The sequence below is a fragment of the Nomia melanderi genome, chromosome 5 (assembly GCF_051020985.1).
Source record: "Nomia melanderi isolate GNS246 chromosome 5, iyNomMela1, whole genome shotgun sequence".
In the NCBI taxonomy this organism is placed as follows: Eukaryota; Metazoa; Arthropoda; class Insecta; order Hymenoptera; family Halictidae; genus Nomia; species Nomia melanderi.
In genome coordinates, this window is record NC_135003.1 from 10,694,495 (window position 1) to 10,716,509 (window position 22,015).

Consider the following 22,015-nt stretch of genomic DNA (forward strand, 5'->3'; position numbering starts at 1 on the left):
CTTTTTTTTGACAAACAAAAATTGATCTCTTAATAAAATGTCACTGAATACGAATTCGAACCACTGTGCAAGGAAAAGTCGTACAGGTGTTTGAAACTCACCTTCACAACATGGTGTTTGCGATGAATGTTCGGCATTTTGAGAACGCGGCACCAATGCAGCGTGTCCTTATCCATCGGCAAGTGGACCTGCAACATAATCGGTTACTTAATTAACCAAACAATTTCACTTCAAACGAAAGGGAATATTCTCGATAATTAAGCAAAACTTCGACGCTACTCCTTCTCATTATTTATCGTTACACATTTGTCCATTCCCGTTTTACAACCGTACATTCCTTCAGAAAGTATCTCAAAATTATTTAAACTCTCACAAAAGCACCAGTACCATTTCAATAAAATTTGAACGAAAAATCTGTAGTGGATCGTTCTAATCAGTCCAGTACTCCCAATTTTAAGAACACTCCAATTAAGCTTCCCATCGATTTGACAGGGAGTGTCAAGTATTTAGAACACTTATTTAATCCTCGGAGCAGTTCAGCGCTCCTAAAAAACTTTAGCCAGATCCTCGACAAACGAACAATTGCCATTTATATCATTTCCACGGTGTTTCCGTATCCCGGGGATTAATGTCTGAAAACTGTGTCAACGCGATCGATGGAAGGAAGATTGTAATTGACGCGTTCGGGGTGCAATCCCACGAAAACGTGAAAGGGGCAGGATCTCTTTGAAACGTACAACCTACATTTTACCGTGTTTCGTCAAAGGAATCGACGTCGACCGGAAAAAAAAGGAGAACTCCGTTCCCGGTAATAACGAAGCATTTGCAAACGATTAAATGAAAGTATCCCGCGTATCGACCACCGTCGTGTTTATTTCGACGTCGAGGAGCATTCTTGTCGAATGCGAAAGGAAGGGGGGAAAAAATGAAAGAAAGACGAAGAGAAAGGTTGGTTCGGGCTGCAGCCGCCGCGGGGTCTTCGCGCGACCGAAGGAAGAGTCCCGAGAAAATTGCGATTCTTTTTTCGCGGCCGTGTTCACCGGCTGCCCTTAAGCACGGGCAACGCCGCCGGATTCTCCCACGCGGTTCTGCGAAATTATCGATGTCAAGATTACCGAGAAGGACGACTGCGTTTATTGTTTTGCGGTCGAATATGCTGAACGCCCACGGGCGACGACGGGGATTTTAGGCCCTTGCGAGCCTGTGTTTACGATTCCGTGGCTCCTGGACCGTGGCTAGCATCCCTCACGCGAACGAGATGCCCTCTAATGAAATTTTTACCGAAAATTCTCTAAATTCAACTTCGAAGTTATCCCAACGAATGTCTTGCAATTTTTACTTCGTAATATTTCTATACTATTGCACGTGTATCGGTGAACTGATAATAGCAGCGGGGTTAAAATAACTCTTTGTAAGAATTACTCCCTCTGTCCCGTAATAATAGCAGCAGTTGATGAATTTAATTTATCCCATAATAATAGTAACAAAACAAAATAAGTATAGAACGCAACATTTATTATCGAAAAACTAGATTAAGTTCAGATAGTTTCCGGATTTTTCAATAATTTCGTTATTGCATTTTAAAGGTATAGGTAGGATTCCTTGACTGCGATGCTTTGCTTTCTCTCTATACAATCTTTCTTATTCTCTTCTGTAAGAAATGGTTTGATGGTGCTTGAAACTAGTTTTATGGATTTCACTCTTTTTCAAAATTCAACATAACTTACAGCTGCATTCGTCCATAATTGCCGTTTAAATATTCACTTGCTACTATTATTATGGGACAGAATAAGTAATATTTTCATTTGCATAATGTAATGAATGTCGTATGAGAATTTGTAACAGTATATTTTGATAATCTTTGTAAGGGGATATGAATTATATACGCTTGTTAATTCTAGTCTTAAATTGAATGATTAAATCTTCACATCGAAGAATTTCAATCTGTTCCCTTATCTTTCGTAGGTTCTATTTAATTTCCGAGGGTGTAAATGCGATCAAAAATTCACAGTATAGTCATAACCAACTTCAGTACGGTAATGGCTGATGAGCGCTTCGCTTCTTTGCGCGACAGATGGTCATAAAATGGGATTCTTGGACAGCTGTAACACACATGCGCTAATACTCGTCAGATGCTTCTTAATTGCAAATTTCTTGGAACGCCGGGATGAGTTTCGAAGAGAAGAATTAAAAAGCACGGAAATATACCCAGAATACTGATGTTTCAAATAACTTGTAACGAAAAACAGATATTCGCCTTCCTCAAAATATCGATCAATAAAAATGAATAATCTCGTAGAAGAAGCACGATTAGGAGAAGCTGGAAATCGCTAACAGATCAGCATCGAGCAACGTAGATGTCATGACGGAAGTCATTAAATCTTCCTGCTGAGCATTGCTTCGCCAAGAGGACTTAAAAGAAAAAGATTCAAAAAAACCGATACCTTATTCGAAGTTCGGCTAGATAAATGCAATTTTCGAATAACAAAGATAATTCCTTCCAACGTGATTGTTTAAAAAATATGACTGAGCTTGATTTTAGATATAGAACAGTCACTGAGAAAAGTATCAACGAAATTTTCACAAGTGAAAGATTGAAAGTGGCATCGGAGATCGAATAATTGATACCCGATAAAACCGAGTCGGAATTGGATATGTAGATGAGGAGAGAGCACAGTGTGGTCGGTTTGTTTTGACGAATTCAACGCGAAGAAAAACGTCATCGTGCGAGGGATTCACGATGCGGCCTCACCCTTGGCCGCTTTTTCCCCTCGGGTGCGTCTCGTTTCTTGGAACGAGAAGAGACGATAATTATCCTCCGGGTATGCCGCGTTTCGCGTGCTATGCGTTCAAATGGGAGGCTTCTTTTGAACGGGCTACATAAAAACGCGTTTTATGCTGCTCGACTGGCTCACTCGCGTAGGCACTTCATATTTCGCTCTTTCCTGTTTCACGGCGCGGCGCCAACTTTTTATCCGTGCTTTCACTCGTATAAATAGCTAATATCGCGCCCCCGGTTCCCACCTACATTGGATCTAGATGTTCTCGATCTGCTCGAACCGTCTGGCCTAGTTTCCAATACAAGGAATCTGATTATCGAGCATCCACGATTGAAGGCAGCGCTGCTCAAAACTGCTTTAAATCATTTGCTCGGCGATCAACCAACTGAACATTTCCACTGGGATTAAAAGCGACTTGATGCTTCAAGTTTTATGTTATTGAAGTTAACTCTTGCAGCCGTGGGGAAATTGCGATGTTAGAGTTCTAATGAAATGGATTGCGGAGTCTTTTATTTTTAGGCAACCGTTGGGAATTATATTACGAGTGAAGTCCAATAAAATAGACTGTTTGAAACGTTTATTGATTATGTTCTTGTTTAATTTCGATTTTGATCAATTAATCTTTGAGAATACGAATGCGCGTGCAGATTCGCCAGTTACAGCGGAAGATGAGATTCAGAGATCTTCATGAATCTATGCATGTGTTATACGAATATCAATTGTAACATCACTGCCACGTGAGTATTTAAGGTGCCATTTAAATAACCAATGTAACCTGCATTTGTCTTCGAAGTAACCTGATTATTTTTTATTTATTGAAACGATTAAAATTCATCGTCTGTCTGAAATTGCAAACAATCAGTTAGTCATTGAATGATTTAGATAAAATAAATGCTCCATTACAGTAATTCAATTACTAAAATATTCATAAACAATGATTTATTAACGTTACGTCTAGCGGCGATTATTCGAGAGACTTTTAAAACCCAAAATAATTTACTAAGGATTTTTTCCTAAACGACTCCAGCCATTATTAAATATAAAAATTAATTAATCCCTTTTAATTCAGTTAAATAAATTTGTTTGAAAATTCGGAGTTTCAGATTTCCCATTTACATCTTTAAGATAGAATCACGTCAAAGCTTATTTTAAAAAGTTATCGAACTCATTTCCACGAAGTCGATCAATTATTTTAATGAAAATAATTTAGACCCCGATATTCACGCCAAAGCGTATTATAATTTGAAAAAATGAATAAACTTCCGGCGAATAAAGAGTTAAGAATATTCGCGAGAATATCCGTGGTTATATCGTAGTCGCTCGACGCGAAGAAAATGCGAATATCCGAGGTAAAGAGCGGGCCGCAGTCTGGGAAAGGCGACGAAACGCGATACGCTGCGGGCGTGTGCCTCGTCAACGAAGTTTTCGTTTCGATTCGTCGCGGAGAATGGGTCCGCGGGAAAAATTGTATCGTTGCCAGTCGGCGAAAAGGGAGCCGAATGAATGCAAACCCGCCCTAACAAGCCGGCTCCTCTTTGTGCCCGCGGACATTCATATTCATCGCGGCGCGATACAAAAGTTATTCGGCCGTCGCGGAACTTTCGCGTACGTAGTTAACGAAGAACAAGTGGCATTCGCCCAAAGAAAGAAGTAAGAGAAAGAGGAGCGGAGCCGGCAAGATAAGCGGCCGCGCTCCTGCAACTTTAACGTCGTCGCCGCCACCCGGCTCGAACATGGACGCATTCGCCGGCCGAGAGACAATTAAAACCGTGACAACCTCGACGCCGCATTTCGGCGGAAGTTTTCGCGACCAGATGAACGTGTGTTCGAGCAATCGGCCGTGGATGGAATTAAGAAGTTTGCGAACGAGACGGTCCATGAACACGCCGGAGAAGTCTCGAAATGGTTCCAGTGCTGGATGAGTGAACGTGTAAACGACTGAGAGAATAATATTTGGAAAATATAGAGGCACAAAGGTGTGACGGAAATTTGGGGATAATTGAGTTTGAAAATTCCAAAAACGTGCCTGATCGTAATTTGTAGTTTCTATTGCGTGTGGATGCTTATGTTTCGCGTTGCATACAGTTTTGAAGTTAATCATTTTGAGAATGAGGTTTCTTAAGAAAAATATTATTCTGTGCTTTCGACTTGTTTCGTCACGTAGATTCAGGTGCTACCAGATTGCACCGAGATATCAAAAACGCTCTGTGTACCACCGCGCTGAAAGTTTCAGATTTATTGGATAAGTTTTTCATAGAAAATATAGGAAAGGTTGAATCACTTTTTCGATAGTTAGATAACAGGGTTTCTTACTAAGTTGGCGACAAAGTTCTTTCACACTTGGTAGGCCGATCAATTTTATCCATGCTATCGCTAAAACATCGTATACGTATTTAAAAAAAAATTACGAAAAATTGAAAGTCTAATAAAGTAATTACATTAACGTTTTACAGTTTCCTCTTCCCTAGCAGTAGTAGATTACTCGTTCTTTGAAAAAAGTCTCTCCAATCTATTAAGAGACATTCAAAAAATCGACCCACGAGAAAAATTCAAAATCCGACCGGGCACAAACGATTTCAGGTCGGCCGGGTATCGAAGTATAAAAGGCGGGAGGGACGAGGAATCGTTTCATTTGCCGGGCGAACGAGTAATTTCTTTCCAGTTCGTAGAAGCGGTAATTTGTTACAGTGTGATGAGCACCGAAACACCCCCGCAGCCCTTGCGCAGTCCCCATTCGATGTATAAATTGTAAACAGAGCTGATGAAATTAGCGTCGTTCGGTTTCGACAGCTACGCGAGCCCGCCCCGTAATTCCAATTTATTATTTCGTTCCTGGTTTCCTGATAATACCGTGCCGCGACCCCTGCCTCTCGGTTCGTCGACGCTTCCATTACGCGACCCATCGACACGCATCGCTTGATTGAATTACACGAAACGAGCGGGACCGAGAGAAAAAAAAAGCGACGCGAAGGAAAGGGAGGAGAAGAAAAGCGGGCGAAACCGATTTATAGGGAGAACAAAATCCATATTTTACGACGATGAGTTTCCACGGGGCCGTGAATAAAGCGTTCCTTTGAAATTCAAGATTCCTGGCGGACCGGGATGCCAGTAAAAACGGAAAAGACGGCGACCGGGCGACCGGATAGTACCGATTTCTTCCTGATGCGTGCCATTCCCATCGTTCGCCAACTGCCTTCCATATTCCCGTATTTACGAATTGTGCTGTTTTTATGATCCCGCGATCCCGGATCAGATCGAACGAAGCGGCGAGTCTTCCTTCGCTGCCTGCCGGCGAGCTGTCACCGAGAAATATTTCCGAATCGGTCGGTGCCACGATTACTCTTCCTCTCCCGTTTCCACCGGTTGATCGATCCCATCCCTCCGTGTACGTGACGCGTAGATTCCCCTCTAAATGGGGGCCACCCTCTACCTGCGTCCCCGTCCACCGCCGATATAAACTATAAGCACGGCCGGCAGCCCGTGGAATTAGCATTGTCTGATCCGGACGATAGCGTCGACCCATAATCTATGACCCCGACGACTCTAATGAACGAATAGTTTTTGCCGGATGTGACCCGGTTAAGATTTATGCCCGTCATAAATTCGTGCGCACAATGCATTCGCGGCTTGCATCCGATAAAAATCCACTCCGCGCCCGGCCTAAACGTTAAACGGGCTCGAACATTCATCTCACGCGTGGATCCCGACGTCCTCCCTCTATCCCTCTGTTTCTCTTTCGCTCTCTCGCTGACCGTCACTCCTTTTCGTTTTTTAATTTCACCGCTTTTTTCATCGCGTCCCACGTCCGCGCGCTCGCGGAACAGAAGCGTGACTAAATCGACTGAGAGAGAAAGGGAGCGTGTATCGCAGAACAACAAAAATCTGACCGCCTTCGAGTGCCGAACTAACGAATAATGGTCCCCTTTGCGCGAACAGATTGCGGCCAGAGCCCGGCCAGCGTCCGCCCAAACGAAATTAGCGGCCATGTGGCGGAATCGCATTATGGGGCGAGATAAAAGCGCTCGAAGCTTTCTGATCCTCGTTCGGCTTTCTTCTCGCAGTTCTTTGGCTTTTGTTGCTCGCTGTTAGCGCGATCGATAAAGAAGTTTACGCTGATACTGATATTGTAATTTCACATTCCGCGGTTCGGTGGTATTCGTTTCACACACGCAACGCCGAAAGGTTGAAAGTTATTTTTCATAGACTAGAGGTTTACAATATTCTTTTAGTTTTCAGAAAGGGAATTCAATTTTCCGACGGAAAGAAATTTCTATTCGCGCCCTAGAAAATGTGTCCTATAATGGGTTAATCATATTCCTCTCGTGTTAGCAACGGTTAAACGAATCCAATTTAATCCTTTACACGACGAAAGTACCACTTTCATCAAAATGCTGCCATGACCCAAATACGCTTAGATCTATTTTCGATGTCATACAATTTAATGCAAAGCACTTCTACTTGCATTGAACTTTAACCGTTATAAAAAATATTTATACTCAGAACACGCATCGACTGCATAACCTTTAAAGTATCCAGAATAAAGTAGCAATAAAGAAATTCCACGATTCAAGGCACGAAGGTTACCTCAGCCGAACAGTTACACGAAAGCAAGCGGCTAGAAATATTCTCTCATACTCATCCCGCCCCTTCCCGTGGCTCAAAACAAACCTCTGTAATCCGCAGCTCGCAACGAGGTGTAAAGAGTTAGCAAAACAAAAACCACGAAAAAAGCCGCAAGACCGTGGACGTACGCCGAAAAGAATATCTTCCTCGCTTTCCTCGCGACCGTCCCTTAATTTCCCGACACCCAAAATCTCCCGTACACCTATACATTAAATTATTACCACCTACGCCGTCCTCTATCATTATGCATACGCGAGAGTCCCGGCGAGGTATCCTTTCTCGCGGTATAATCATATTATGGGATACTCGGCCACGCGGTGGGCTCGCGTTACACCATAATTTTCCGCCCACACGGTCCCGCCGGTTTCGCGCATCATCGAATGATCATCGACACCGAGAGGGGCGGGTGTGGCACCGGTTTTCGAACCCCGGTCACGGGGTTGCGTTGCATAAGGATAAAACGCAGCGCGGCGCGTGTGTAATTGATCGCCTGGGAGCCGCGCGTAGACGTAGATAAATGACTCCGATATACCGACCTGCTGGTTCAATATGTCCCAGGTTTGAAGCGGCTGCTCGACTTCTTGGTTGCGCGGGCTGGGCCTCGGCTGCGAGTCCCTCTGCACCAGGTAAAGCGGCCTCGAGCCGCGCACCGCCCCGTGAGCGGGCAGCACGCCGGCCGCGGACACCGGCTCCTCCACGTGATATTGCCAAACCACTTGCATCGTGTCGTTCTGGAACACACAAAGGGGAAACGACGGTGAAGATCGTGCGGCCTGAATCGTTCGTTTTTGTTATCGAGAAATATCGATAAGGCCGGCTTACGGGAGCACAAAGCGGCGCCGCCTTTTGTGGCCCCCGGCTCTCGCTATAAAAGTCGGAGCCTTCGGCTAGAAGAGGCGAAACGTGTAAAGGAAAAGAAAGAGAAGACACCGGATGAAGCAGAGAAAAAGGGCACGAAGCTTTTTCCTCCCCCTCCCACTTACTGCTCGTGCTTTCACGTCCAAATTCCGCAGGAATATTCTCGAGACTCTGGTCGAAAGGACAGAGCATTGGACCGAGAATTTTTAATTTAACCCTTTTTATTTCGCAATATCCGCCGCCGGCGGATCTCATATTGCAGTGTTTCGACGAGGCTCGCCCGCTCGCCCCCGTGTAAGGGGCGGAAAAGCGTTCCCGTGTACATCGCGTTAACCCATGTCCCGTTATCGGGGTCTCCCGCGTTCGCTAAGCCTTCTCTCCTCCGGCTACTACCCCTCTATGAGCGGTTTTCGACTTTTATTTCTCGGACGGCTGGAACGGGACCCGTAAGTTGATTAGCGGTTGGTACATAATAGAGTGGCGACTAACACGGAATCGAATAAATCGTATTTCGTAGTTGCCACACCTGGACCGGGTTATAGCAGGAGCGCGCATTAGCCGCGGCGTCGTGTCGTTCGCGTGGAATTTATCGCGATTGGATTATATCGACCGGTGTGAAATTAGATAGGCCAGCCGAATCTATCTTTTCCCCAGCGATCCTTGAAATCGACACCCCCTTCCTGCATCGTACTGGAACAGGGTCTCGAATCATGAACACCGTGAACCGCCGTCATCGAGCCGAAATTAATTAATCCGCGATTCGATTGCTACCGGTGCTCAAACTCAACACGTGAAAGAATTGATTGGCAGAAAGACGGATCGCCGAGCCGTGCGCGCGACCGGTCGATTGAACGCGCACGCTCGCTCGCTCGCCGATAAATACGACCCCGCAGCCACCCATCGGCTAATCCTGAATCGCCGGCGAATTCCAAATGGCCGACTGGATTCGCTTACGATTCACCTCCGCTAGAAGCGGCCGCCAATCCACGCGACGCGTGTACAATTTACATGATGCCTGGCGCAGTTCCAGCCGCGAAATACCGCGCTCGCTTTCGTACGCTCGCCGACGAATTAGCGCGAGCGTTTTTCGCTGGTACGGCTTCCTCGGCGGGGAAATCGCAGCATGAAACGGTGCGGGCCTCGCGGAACTTCGGTTAAGGACGGGCGAATGCGCCGCGTGACGTGCATCGTCCGACGGTATTTTAATAATCCAGAATCTGGCAATTTTGTTGCCGGTGCACGCGCGTTTACACGGTGCTCGAGGATAAATCAAACAACGAGAAGGAAAGTGTAATTGAAATAGTTTATGTCGGAAGAAAATTGACTGGACCGGAAAATATGGCTGGAATTGGTTTTCGTGCGATGCTTTTCAGCGTGTTTGATGTAAAATGGCAGGGGAATTAGTTTTTCAATTAATTTTTGCAGGTTAATTAATTTAGCGCAGGTTAGTTGGATTTCTGGATGCATGCAATGGAATGAAGGCTTTTGTAGCGCAGCATTATCGGCTTTGTTATGATACTCGTTCTCGTGTATATAATTACATTGTGTCGTGTTATAAGGTAATTAAAACCTGTGCAGTAATTACTACCTGTATTATTGCTAATGGCATCTTCCATATCCGCCATAACGGGAGAACAGTGAAAATCGAAACTTAAAGACAAATAAATTCCTTCATTTCTTTCGTGACGCAATGCGTAAACTCAATAACAGCTGTAGAAATATTTCACTAAACCGAGAAAACGTAATTTTAAAAAGAGGTATTTGAAACTTTCTGCTACAGGATACAATTTAAGATAACATACGCGGGAGTTAATACGCCTTGTGTTAGAATAACCCGTCGCAAAAACTATGATGAACAGTCGCGTTTACTTTTTCCGTCGGAAGGAACTGTACCGGTCGGGGATTACTGTCAGGACAGTGAAGTTTACAAGCAACAACTTGCTGCGAGATACCCGAATCCGCCCCACCCATTGTTCCCGTTTAATAAATATACGGACGTGTCTGGTTTGTTCACGTGACGCAAGCCGGCACGTTCCCACGCGAAGCGTGAACGGGCGAGCAATCAATCCGGAGCATTTTCATCTCCGAAAGTTTTACGTGCAGGCATGCCTCGGGGATCAATTCCGCGCCGTGTGCACCGATAATCTGTGTCTGTCGTGCAGCCGCGCGCAGCCAGCCCTCCGAAAGAAGGGACAGACGAGAGACAAGGGGGCGGCTGGCCCAACCCTGGCGTGCTACAACAATACCGGCAATGGTATTCCTATCCACCTATCGGCGGTCGACCTCGAAACATGTATATCGATCCGCGTTATACGTCCGGCGTGTACCGGGGTCCTCGACCACTCACAATTCGGAACAATCACACTTGATTGGAGAGCATTGGCCAGATGCAGTCTCGTTAATGTTTCATTTCGAGCCCTGCCGGGGACCCTTATCAGGTAGCCCTAAACTAATTACGGTGATGAGATTTGTCGTCATCCTTTGTGGGTCCATCTTTCGTTCCACAGAGGATTTTATTTGTACCGTGGAATTTGATTAACCCTTCTGGCCCTTGGATCGAATCGGATTTCATCGATATCATTGTGCTAATTAAGGATCATGCTCTTTCGAGAGTAAATTGCGTTATCGGAGCATGTGGCAGTGGAAGGATGACCAAGCTGCACACTTAGAATATTTTGAACTTGTCAACCCTTCGCACTCGAAAGTTCTTCGCTAGAAATATTCAATATTTTCTGATGGGATATAGACGGCTTTCTTCGAAACTAATAACAAAACGTACAAAGCTATTTTGTTTCAATATTTGACTGAGAGTCACCTCATAACTACAAAGGGTTAGAATATTGAAACCTATCACTTTTTTCGACACTCTTGCCGAAGAGGAAGGTTCTCCAAACATTCTGTTTTCAGAGACTAAAGTATCATTCTTCCTTCCTTGCTCAACTTTAGAGAAACAAATTTTCTATTCCCCTTCCACTCGAACAATTGAAGTCATCGTATCAGACAATTTCTACTCGACAATGTCCGGCGATTAAAGCAACCACCGTCGGTCCTTAAAATTTCACTACACTCGACCGAGTCGGTGCATTGGGTATTCGAGTGGCGGCGAGTCCGCCGAACGATCCTCCGTTATCGTTTTATAACGGGCAGATAAGGGAGCAACGGGGACTCCCAATCGTAACGGAGGGACGTGCGGCGTCAGTGAAAAATCGGCGATCACGGGTAACATCGCGACGGAATTACGCAGTCGCTGGGACGACCGGCGAGTGACGCTCCGATTCGCAGCCCACTCACGTGTCCGCCATCCACGTTCCTCGATAATCGTCGTCGACGGCGATCCGGCCCCGGGAATCATCGGGGCTTACGGGTTCCTGCGCCTACGTTCATTCCCGGCCCGAGACAATTGGGCGCCGTTTACCTGAATTGGATAGGTTGGGATAGGTACAGAGAGAACCGAGGAGTCGGCAGCGGCGGCCGACCTAGATCCCGCAAGATCGAAAGATTCCACCGCAGGGGCGAAGAGATGGAAGGTCGATAGGAGGAAATGGGCATCGCGTGTGAAGCTCGCGCGGAATCACGCGATCCGACGCTATCGGCGCTGCCCAGAGAGCCTCTTTGACGACGTCATACCGAGCCATACTTCTGCCTGAACCTCTCTCCCTCGACGCGAGCCGATCATTAAGGAAATTAAACGCGTCGTATTGGTACGAACGATCAACGCTGGTTCCTCTTTGAACCGATTTTTGTTGAATCAGGGTTCACCCTTTTTCGGAGAGAATAGAGGAAGGTGAGAATCGTTGAAAATGTTTGGCGATGGAATTTCCTTCTAGGAGCCTGGTGCTTTGTTCTATCTGTCGTTGAGAATTTGTTATGGGATATTGAATGCGTCGTATAGGAATGAAGGATTACCACTAAGTCTTGAATTGACGGTTATTATTCTTATAGGAAATAAAAGAGTATAGTAATTCTATTCCATAAAGATTGTGGAATAAAGTTACTGCATTCAACAAATGTTCGATTCACACGGATTTACTTAGCGCTCGGTAATCGTAAATAACGGATAGAGCACATAAAACGGTTGCCATAATAGTTTCGTATTGGAGTCCGAAGGGCACCGTGAGAAAAATTCGTATGGTCGTTACCGGCGTCTTAGGGATACAGTCTATTAAGACGCTACGCTGAGGGAGTCGATAGAAAGGTAATGGCGCTATCAATATAGAGGAAGCTGGAGGGACACGTTTCAAGGGAGAATAGAGAAGAGAGGAAAGGAGAAAGAGAGAGATTAGGGGAGAAATGGAGAGCAATTCCCGTCGACAGAAAGCAAAGGAGGACCGACTAGGGCGCGTTTGTTTAAGTGGAAATATCTTTCCTTTGACTGGAGCGTTATTCTTCATTAAGAAACTTCGTTGTCCTTTGCTCTTCAGACGCGGAAATCTGCCCTCCTTTTCCTTCTTCCGCTTTCACATCTCCGCCCTCGGGTCCCGCCTTAGTCTCTGACCGTGCGTCCATCTAACGGAAACTCGTAGCTTGCGATTATCCTTTCCAATACCAGTTGAATCCCGGAGAAAAGATCCCATTTGGAAAGTTAAAGATGTCACCGACTATGCTAACGAATGGTTCCACGTCCCTCTAGGAACAGCGCTATAAAAGATTTAGCAAACACTCAGCCTCTATTGTCGATCGAATGAAACATTGAAGGGACAATTCTGTTGGAACTAACGTCGCTGTGAAATCTACGGTATGTTAGCTCTTGAAGGTAACAGATGAAAGGGCTAGGACTACGAAGGAGAAATTCAATGAAATTTATATCTGTTAAAAGAACGAAATTTAACAATCACGCCTCAAATGAATAAAACACAACAAATCGTATCTACAAATATTCAGTCTTAAAAAATACGCATTTTTCTGCCAGTCGTTCTCTTTGCGTCTTCGACACTTCAATAGACGCCCGTCACCTTGACTAGCGAGTCCACTCCACATTCCCCGCAATCGAGGCGGCAACGGCACAGAACGAAAAGAGTTTGCACTTAATCGCTGAATGCCATTACAAATAATCGAGGCAGAAAGTTCGAATATCCCCGGTAACAATGAGCGCGCGGGAACGCCGACAAAGAAAGAAGGAGCCCGGCTCGAAAGAGAAAGGAAAATTAGTTCGAAGTTTGAATATAACGAACCATAATGGATCAGGAGGAAGAGCCTTTTGTCAAAGGGGGTCGGGGTCCTCTCGTCCGGCGTAAGTTCGTTTGTTTCCCTTTCTTTGTCCCGGACGCTTCCATTTTCCGACGTCTTGCCGTGTCACTCGAGCCGTGACCTGCGATTAACCTTTCGCATCGGTGCCTCGTCGATGCTCCAATTCCGCGAGTCGCGGAGAGATGTTCGATTTGTCTCTGCAGTTCGCTGCGGGAAATGCTGGCGTGGAAAGACCTGCCAGCGAACGGTCACTGGAAGACGGCCGAGCAGTCGAGCGGTCAAGCTCGAAAGGGAAAAAAGGTACGGGCAATCCATCGTTCGCCCCTTCGCAGTAATATAGTACCGGTACGGCGCTCAATAGGCGCGTATCGAGGGTATCGCGAGCACTCGCTGTCAGCCGCTCATGCAATATGGATCGAAATGTAGATTAAACGCGTATCGTTTGCCAGAACCTTATTATAAGATCCGCGCGTCTATTGCTCTGGCGTTCCCGCGGCCGAAAGGCGGAAGCTCCTCTCGGTATGATCGTCCGAGAATAAAAAGTTGCTAGGCGAAAGATTCAACCCGGCGGATCGAGCAATTTATCGAGCGACACCGATGAACCATTCCGGATCACGGGCGAACGGCCGATTCTCAGCGACAAAACTTTCGGACCCAATAAAAGTATCTTCGTCCAGGCTGAAAGCTCGGCGGACGGGCGCGAAACGAAAGAAAAGAGGTGGACCGGACGAAAGTTCCACGGAGGTGAAGGTGGGGGAGGGCACTTTACGGTTTCGCGGAGTTTCGCGAGAAGAAAAGTGAGCCCGACGCCCGGAGGATAGACAAACCAATAGAAGCGACCCCTCGAGTGCCGCGGCTTCTTTTCCGGAGAACGTTAATTGCTTCGAGTGCAAAAACCGAGGCGCAGCTAGTTATCGACGGCTCGGACTCGCTTCGAATCCTTCTTCCTCGTCCTCTCAGCCTGTCGTTCTCTTTCTCCCTTCCTATCTATCTATCTATCTATCTGGCCGTCTATTTTCTTGCGCATCGCCACCCTCTTAGCGCTCGGGTTACCCCTCGTGCCGAACGTGTTTGCAACTCCGATAGGGAAAACTAATATTGAACATTCCAAAGTGGAATGCAAAGGGTGCGACCGGGACCAGGATCTGTGGAACGAGGATGAAGAACTGGTGGGGTCCGGGACCGAGTCGAACTTGAAAGTTTTAAAAAGCAATTAAGGGCTTCAAACTTCCGACGCTTTACTTCGCCCCCGCTACAAACCCATTCTTCTTTCTCTCAACCCTTATTTCTCTCGCGCTCGTTCACCCCCGATCCCCTTCGCGATTCCGTCTCCTTTACCAGCGTCCACGTTCCGGACCATCATCCGGCGGTTTTCTCGTTTGCCAACGCGGCCTTGTCCGTGTCGTTCCGGAACCGGCCTATTGTCCCGACGGCGGCCAGCGCAGAATTCTTCCGTTATCGTACAGAATTTCCCGAAAGCCCGACCAAGCCAACCAGCGCCCGGTTAAGCGGCCCCAAAACCGCAGCAAAGTTCGCGGAAGCCACGAGAATTCACGTCGGGCGCTGAGTGATCCGGGAAACAGCGTTAATTACCGTTAGTTCCCTATTTAACGGTCTTCCCCCGCCACAACGATGTCAAACGACCTAGTTCTGACTTCGTTTCCGACCGCTGCAGACCTTTTTTCTTATCCGTTCCTCCTTTTTATTTTTGAATGAACTTTCGGCACGGTCGTTTTTAGCACCGTCGCCGAAACGCTGGTTCGGTTATTTCCCGGCGCGATTAAATTTCGGTAATCTGATCTGGAATTCGGGATTGACATCGGAATTCTTGGGTGGAAAATGTGATTACCTCGGATAGAAGATTGAAAACAAAACATTATTCAGAAACTGGGAATACCAACTTCGGAAAGATGATTTTGATAAATTAATATGACACGTCCGTTTCCGCGACTCCTGGAATTAAGGAACAGCTGTAACTCAAAAACAAGCTCGTATGGTGTATAAATTTCTATGGACTTTTTTAATCGCTATTGCGTTTCGGATTTACTACTATCTCTTACGTTCTGTACGTTGAATATTTCCTGGAGACTAAAGAAAGGTATCTCCTGTGAATAGCATTCCACGGAACGATTCGGCCAACAAATCGAATCGATTTTCAGCCGAGCAGAGATTCTCGAATCATCGTAATGCGCGACAGTAAATCTCGTAAAGGTGTGATTTCTTCGTTTCGCGGTAATATCTCACGGGAGCGCGTATTCTGTTCAAGTGGAACGCGATATGCACATATCGTTCGCGTAGCCAGTCATCCGTAACATAGTTCCATTGAAACTGTCGCCGCTATAGTTACAAGCTGACGCGTCTACATCGATTATATTCGATGTCCGTACATCGGGATCGGTTCGCGGGAATTCGACGGCTGCGCCGTGCGAATACCGTCAACAGGGAGAATCGAATTTTCCACCCTCACGCCCTGCGGAAAATTCTTTCGTTGCCGCTAAAATGGAGTCGAGTCATTACCGTGAATATTTTACAATCCGTCGTTCACGTTTCCATCGCGTTCGTATTGATTACACTGATAAGCGACGTCGTAAAATGAAAGAATCAAACATATTTTTTCGTCATTGCCCGAATCGAATACGACCCGCGGAAAATTTTGGAAAGTTCGGAATACCGGAGAAGTACTTTTTACCCGTTGTCATTCTCTGCAAACCTATCTCTCGAGTTTTCAGCACAAAGGACCATGGAATCACCGATTACCGCGGAACGCAGAAGTTATTTTACGTTTTCTCGCGGTGATTTTCCCCGTTTCGTCGAACTGCCGGCTTTTAACCTTCGCGCCGGGTCTAGGAAATCCTTAGGCAGCCAGGAAAGGGAGCGGTGGACGTGTAGATAATTTTAGAATCGCGTGATTAAACTTTTCGCGATTACGGTTCCCGACCGGCCGTGAATAATGACTTTAAAGCGTGTACCGCCGGCAAAGATACACAACTCGCCTAGCCGGAGAGGTATTATTTTCATGCCGGCGGAGGTTCGCTTGGTAAAACAAATTGAATTTTAAATGATATTCGGTCAGTTGGGCTCGGATAAAATTCAAACCCCACGAAATCGACCTATTATATATAACTAGCGTCGGATAATTAATCCACGCCGAATTCTGTTGAATTATTAGATCCCCCGAGGCGATCGATCCGCTTGGTCGAAACACAGGGCGGCGGAAAGGAGTCGACGATTGACCGGAACGGGGCGACAGAGCTATTTTCCAGTGTCTAGACCTGGAAGCGACGAAAGTCTATTTCGCAAACTGATCCAACATAATTCATGAGGAAACATTGATTGGACGCGCTTGTGTACCGACGGCGAACGTTGGAAAAGAGACAGTTGCGCTAACAAGATTCTATCGCATCGACCGGCGTATCGCCGGCGCTCTCTTCATCAACTTGATGCCGATGAGCCAACATCGGTGAATACGTGGCCACCGGGGTACCTGAGTACGCCCCTGGTATGTACACAGTCATTAACGAGTAAACTCGACCGAAACTTCCGGCGAATCCCGTTAAGGACCATGCGGAATAGTCCAAGACACAGCCTGTTTGCATCTAACATTCCGAGGGAATCGATACTACTAAGAGGGAGAGTTCAAGAATCTCTGCGCCATAAACAGATAACTTACGGGTGCAATGAATAAAATTATTAACAAGTCTTCGGTACCTTTTGAACAACATTGTCACGTAAAAATTCATATTCTGGAACGAGAATTATTTGATTAAGATGTAGTTCTATAATAAGAATATTAATTTCACTGCTACAAATACGCAAAACACGAATAAAAAGATAATTAAGTTGATTAATATTTTTGTAAAAACTGAAATTGCTGAACATTTGCAGCTGGTTAAGGAAGATCAACGAAAACAGTTTTCTTCTGTTACAACAATTTGTTTTTCCGGCAGAAATTCACTTGGAAATTCCGAAGAGAAGATGGACCAATTGAGAACAATCTTGCTATCGATTCGTTGATGAATCGTGAATTAAAGAGACTCGTATATCATCCAGTTAATGGGATCGAATGGAATCAATAGGACGGAAGCGGTGCAATTCAGCCACGCTATATCGCTCGAGCCGGGTACGGAATTGTGTCAAATAGCTTCACTTAGGGGCTCGATAAAACACGGAATCGACCGTTCACCGCCAGCAAACTATCCAAAATTAGTACCTGTTGGCCATAGTTAGCAGCCGGGAAAGCAAGACAAAGGGTAAAGCGTTGATATTCGACCGAGATTGATCGATCGGTGAAATTAAAAGTGAACGGCGGGAGCATGCGAATTCGAGGGCTGTGGTACCGCCGTCCCCTTATTCCTCCGCCTAACAGGCCTCTTTGCGCGGAGCCAGCTGAATATTCGCGTCAGCAAGCCGTCGGCTAGGTACCTACTGTACTTGTATAATTAATGACTTAGAAGACCTTCCGTTTTCCAACGGCATCCGGGATCCCCTCCGGAATCACATGTGTCCGTTTACGAGTAAGCTACTTACGCTCCGAGCCGTGAATTATTCCTGAACCCGGCTTACCGTTTTCTTTTTGCCCCTTGTAATTTGCTATACCACTTCAGAGATGTAGAAGTGACGGTGAGTAATGGTGATTCGGTAAATGAATCGTAATGTTGATCTACGTAGATGGAATTCTTATTTGAACGATTTAATTCTGTTAGTTTAATCTGCAACAATTCCCAACGAGGATCAATAACGATCTTATCAGTACTGAAATAATGGTCACAGAATTCTGAGCGAGACACTGCTGCAATTTTCCTATTTCAACTTCAAAATAATCTACGAAAACGGGACTTAGCAAGAAAGACCCACGGTCGAATGAAGCTTAAACAGAATCAAGAAGTTTCGCGTTGCATGCTTCCAAGACTCCCAGCGAGAAATCACGCTAGGTTGTCTCGGATCGACTTTCGACTTCCAAATCCATGAAACTCGAATAGCAGCGCCGGAAGGTCCCGATAAGAATGCGAAAGTCCGTCGAGTTCCGTAGACGCGGCGCGGACGAGATACGTAACTTTTGACGGCGACTGTCGTGTCGACGAACCGTCGGAATCCCCGGGGACTCTGAGGGTGGTAGCGTAGGTGGGGCCCGGCTGGCAGACGCTGAAGTTTGCCCGCCGCGTCTCTCCAGGAGACCGGTATTACTCGGTTCAACATGCAGCACGTGGGTCAATATTAATCATTGTCATTACCGCGGCAGAGGGGCGGGCGAGTGGCGCACCGAGAGCGATAAAATTTCAACATTTCCGTCTGGAGCTACGGGAACGTCCTTTTCCCCGTCTAACGAGACTGGAATATGGGTCGCTAAGAAGAAACGAAGCTCGCGTATCCTTTTATGGGACACCTGTGCGCGCGTATGTCGCTCTTCGGGGCCATCGCCGTGAAAGAGGATTCAATCGCGAGCCTTCGAATTAAACTCCCGGATTATCCCGAACCCCGCCTCGTCCCCTTTCGAAAGATTGGATCGCCACCGGAAAAAAAGCTGGAGAACCGGTGGCTGTGTACGATGGCAAAAATAACGCGGGAATGAAATGGAATTCTCCATTACGGAGCCCCTAGGTTCATACAAGGGTTATCTAACTCACCCCCTCCGCCTCCATCTCGCTGTTATCTTAATGGTACTTATTGTCTTGACGTATAGTACACCTTGCTTCCTCGTTTCCCTTCCTCCCTCTTTCTTCGACGCTTCATCCTCCCACCCGTACCCTTTCCACGTCTATGTACATTAAGCTCGTAGGTCTGCGAAGGTCGTGAGCTGGAGGCGCGCTGCTGATGCCAGTCGTTATCGCACACTGGATATACCTCGCACACCCCCTCACCAACAGTTGCCACCGTCTTTCTTCTGTCCCACCCAACGGCCGTCCTTCTCGTTCGCCCTTTGGCCCTATCGCGCCTCGTTTTGCCCCCCGTTTCGTTTCCAACCCCCTATTCGTTCCTTTCATGCCCGTGGTGGCGCATGCGTGCACGCCCTATCGTTGATTTCAAGAAAAGGAAGTCGACGGCCAGGGAAACGGAGAGAAGGGAATTGCTACAGTGAAAGAGAAGGCCGGAGGGAGAGAAAGCGAGCGTGATAGGCCGGAGGGGACAGAGATAGCGCGGCACGTCCGATATCCGTGCACATATTGCTACTGTGCGCGCCTTATCCCGATCAGTAATTAGTCCGATCGTTTGCCGAAGACCGAAAGGGAAGGACCGTTGATTGCTATTAACGGCGTCGCTGATTGGGCGAAACCGATTCAATTGCACCCCCGACGGAGCCGACGCGGGACGAGGCTTCGTTTCAACCTCGCACTTGAACGGTTCTTTTTCACCTCTCGATTTCCCGGCTCGTTCGTTACCGCACTCTGCGCTCTTCCTCCTACCACGAACGGGTTTCTTCGACAGTTGCAGCGTTTCATCGCGATCCACGGGGAAATAAATTGCGGATCTATCGAGTGGATTCAGCTCGCGTGTCGCGGATTATTATAGCAGACGCCGCCGCGTGTCGTTAACGTTCATTTCGACGTCGAAATCCTATTGCGATATCTTCTCGCGCCTTCCTCGTTCGCGCACCTTTTCTCGCGGGTACAAGTTCTTACTGTTCGACGCGAGGAAGCGGGAGCAACCTCGCCCGCTTTCAGTAAACGCGATCGCTAACTATGTTCGCACAATACGTCACGTATTTCTTCACGTCTTCTGTAAAGCCACTTTATTAATGGGTTTGATTCATTGTAATTTGTTCTACGGTAGTTCAATGAAGATTGTTTTTTCTGAGATTGTAACTGTTAGAAAGATGGGATGAAATAATTTAAAAGTTACTTTCTTGGATGGATGTGTTGAAACACTTGAAGATTTCCTTTTAACCGGATTTTACAGCTTTGAACTTCTGTAACTGTAGCTGCTTACAAGGCGAATGGAATGACTTACTTTCAGTAAAATGTATATTATAAGCAAAAAGAGAATTTAATCGAACCCGGGAGGAGAAAGCGGAGCGGGCAAGGGGAAAGGAGATCGAGGAGGATGCGATAAGTAAATAAGCCGAAGTACGTCCCGGTCGGGCAACGGCGCGGAACAGCGCGCAGACGGCGCGCGTGTTGGCGTAGAACGAAATCACGGTGGTGCGGGAGCGGGAGACGGTCGTGATTGGATGGAACCGACGTGTCCCGATCCATGAAAATTCTTATCAACCACCTTTACCCTCCACCATTCGCTCACCTACACACCAGCCATTCGTTTATTTTTCATCTCGCCGCCGGTATTCTTTCTTCGGCGTCGAGTAACGTCGTTCAGAATGTTTTCCACGTTCCGGATAAATAAACCTCGGAAGCGCGGAAGATCGCAACGTTCCAGTTGACTAGAACGGTTCCCGGAAGCGGATACGTAACCGGTTAGGAACGAGAAAGCATCGAAGACTGCCGGGAACGAGAGAGAAACTGGATCAGGGGCGGAGTTCGATAAAGGAACCTGCTAGGATTACGCGTACACAGAGGGTTCGCGCGTCCTGCTCACGGCGGAACACACAGGACTCGAAAGCGAATACCTTATGCGGCTCCGAATCGAATCGAATCGCTCTCAGCCATTCGCAGTGAGCCACCGGGTTCACCGATTGATCCGACAGTCCTGCGTCGATTCATTCATGCGTGGACGCCGGACAAACCATTCAATCAACGAAGGCAACGGATTCGCTGCGACTATTTCAGCCCGGAGCTGTGTAACGAGCCAGCGAAACGGTGCAGCACGGAAAGGTGACTGTCAAGTGAAGAAAGTTATGTTAGATAAAGTAGAATACGCAGGGATCAAGTCGAAATCCCGAGACGTTATAGGATTTCGACTAGAATTAGTGAAATATGCAACAGGCAATAAACGTTAATAAAATTGTGCGGTAGCTAACTTAACTGTGACTGCAACCTGTGTACCGGTCAATCGTCGATTAGCTTACGAATGTTTTGTTTATGTCTGGCTTACCTATTTATATTTGAATCGGCCAAATACGGAAACAAATTAGAAACGTGCCGCTGATCCTCTGATATCGCAAAGAAAGCAGATCGCTCAACACTCGTGATTTGTGAATCCTGGTGAAGTGGAAAGGAGCTTGGGCATTGAAAAATACTCGGATCGGTGGAGGAGGCGAGGGTCTTGCCGGCATCGAGCCGAATAGCGCGAAATAGCGCGTGGATTTCGTGGAAATTGAAGATCGAGTGGCGAACACCGGAAGAGTGGCTGCCACTCCGGCACGCAAACAGCTGTATTCAACGGTTCGCGCCGTACGCAAAGGAGAAAGGCGGTGAAGGGGTGCTCGGAGGAAGACCATCAGATTGGAGGCAACGAATAAGCCGTGTAATAGGAATCGAATATGTTTTTGCCTTTATCGCGGCGGTCGCCGCGGCCTCGCCGCGATACGACGCGGTTTACCCTGCGTTTTCAGCTCTGATTGAATCCGGTCGACGGGAAATCGGGGCCAACGGCGGATTCTTAATCGAACGCCCGGTTCTGCGCCGTTCACTTCGGGGTAATTCGATCTCGCGAGAGGATTTCCGCAAGATTCTTGA

The 22,015-nt window shown here is 46.8% G+C and overlaps 1 protein-coding gene across 1 annotated transcript in view; it reads right to left on the bottom strand.

The window, feature by feature from the left end:
* The window catches only part of olf413 (DBH like monooxygenase olf413), a 206,636-nt gene that overhangs the window by 13,499 nt on the left and 171,122 nt on the right, over positions 1–22,015 (bottom strand). Inside the window, exons 4-5 of the mRNA XM_031985470.2 lie at positions 7,940–8,134; positions 102–188 (exon numbers count right to left, since the gene is read on the bottom strand). Coding sequence (XP_031841330.1) covers positions 102–188; positions 7,940–8,134 — 282 coding nt within the window. The remainder of the gene's footprint in view (positions 1–101; positions 189–7,939; positions 8,135–22,015) is intronic.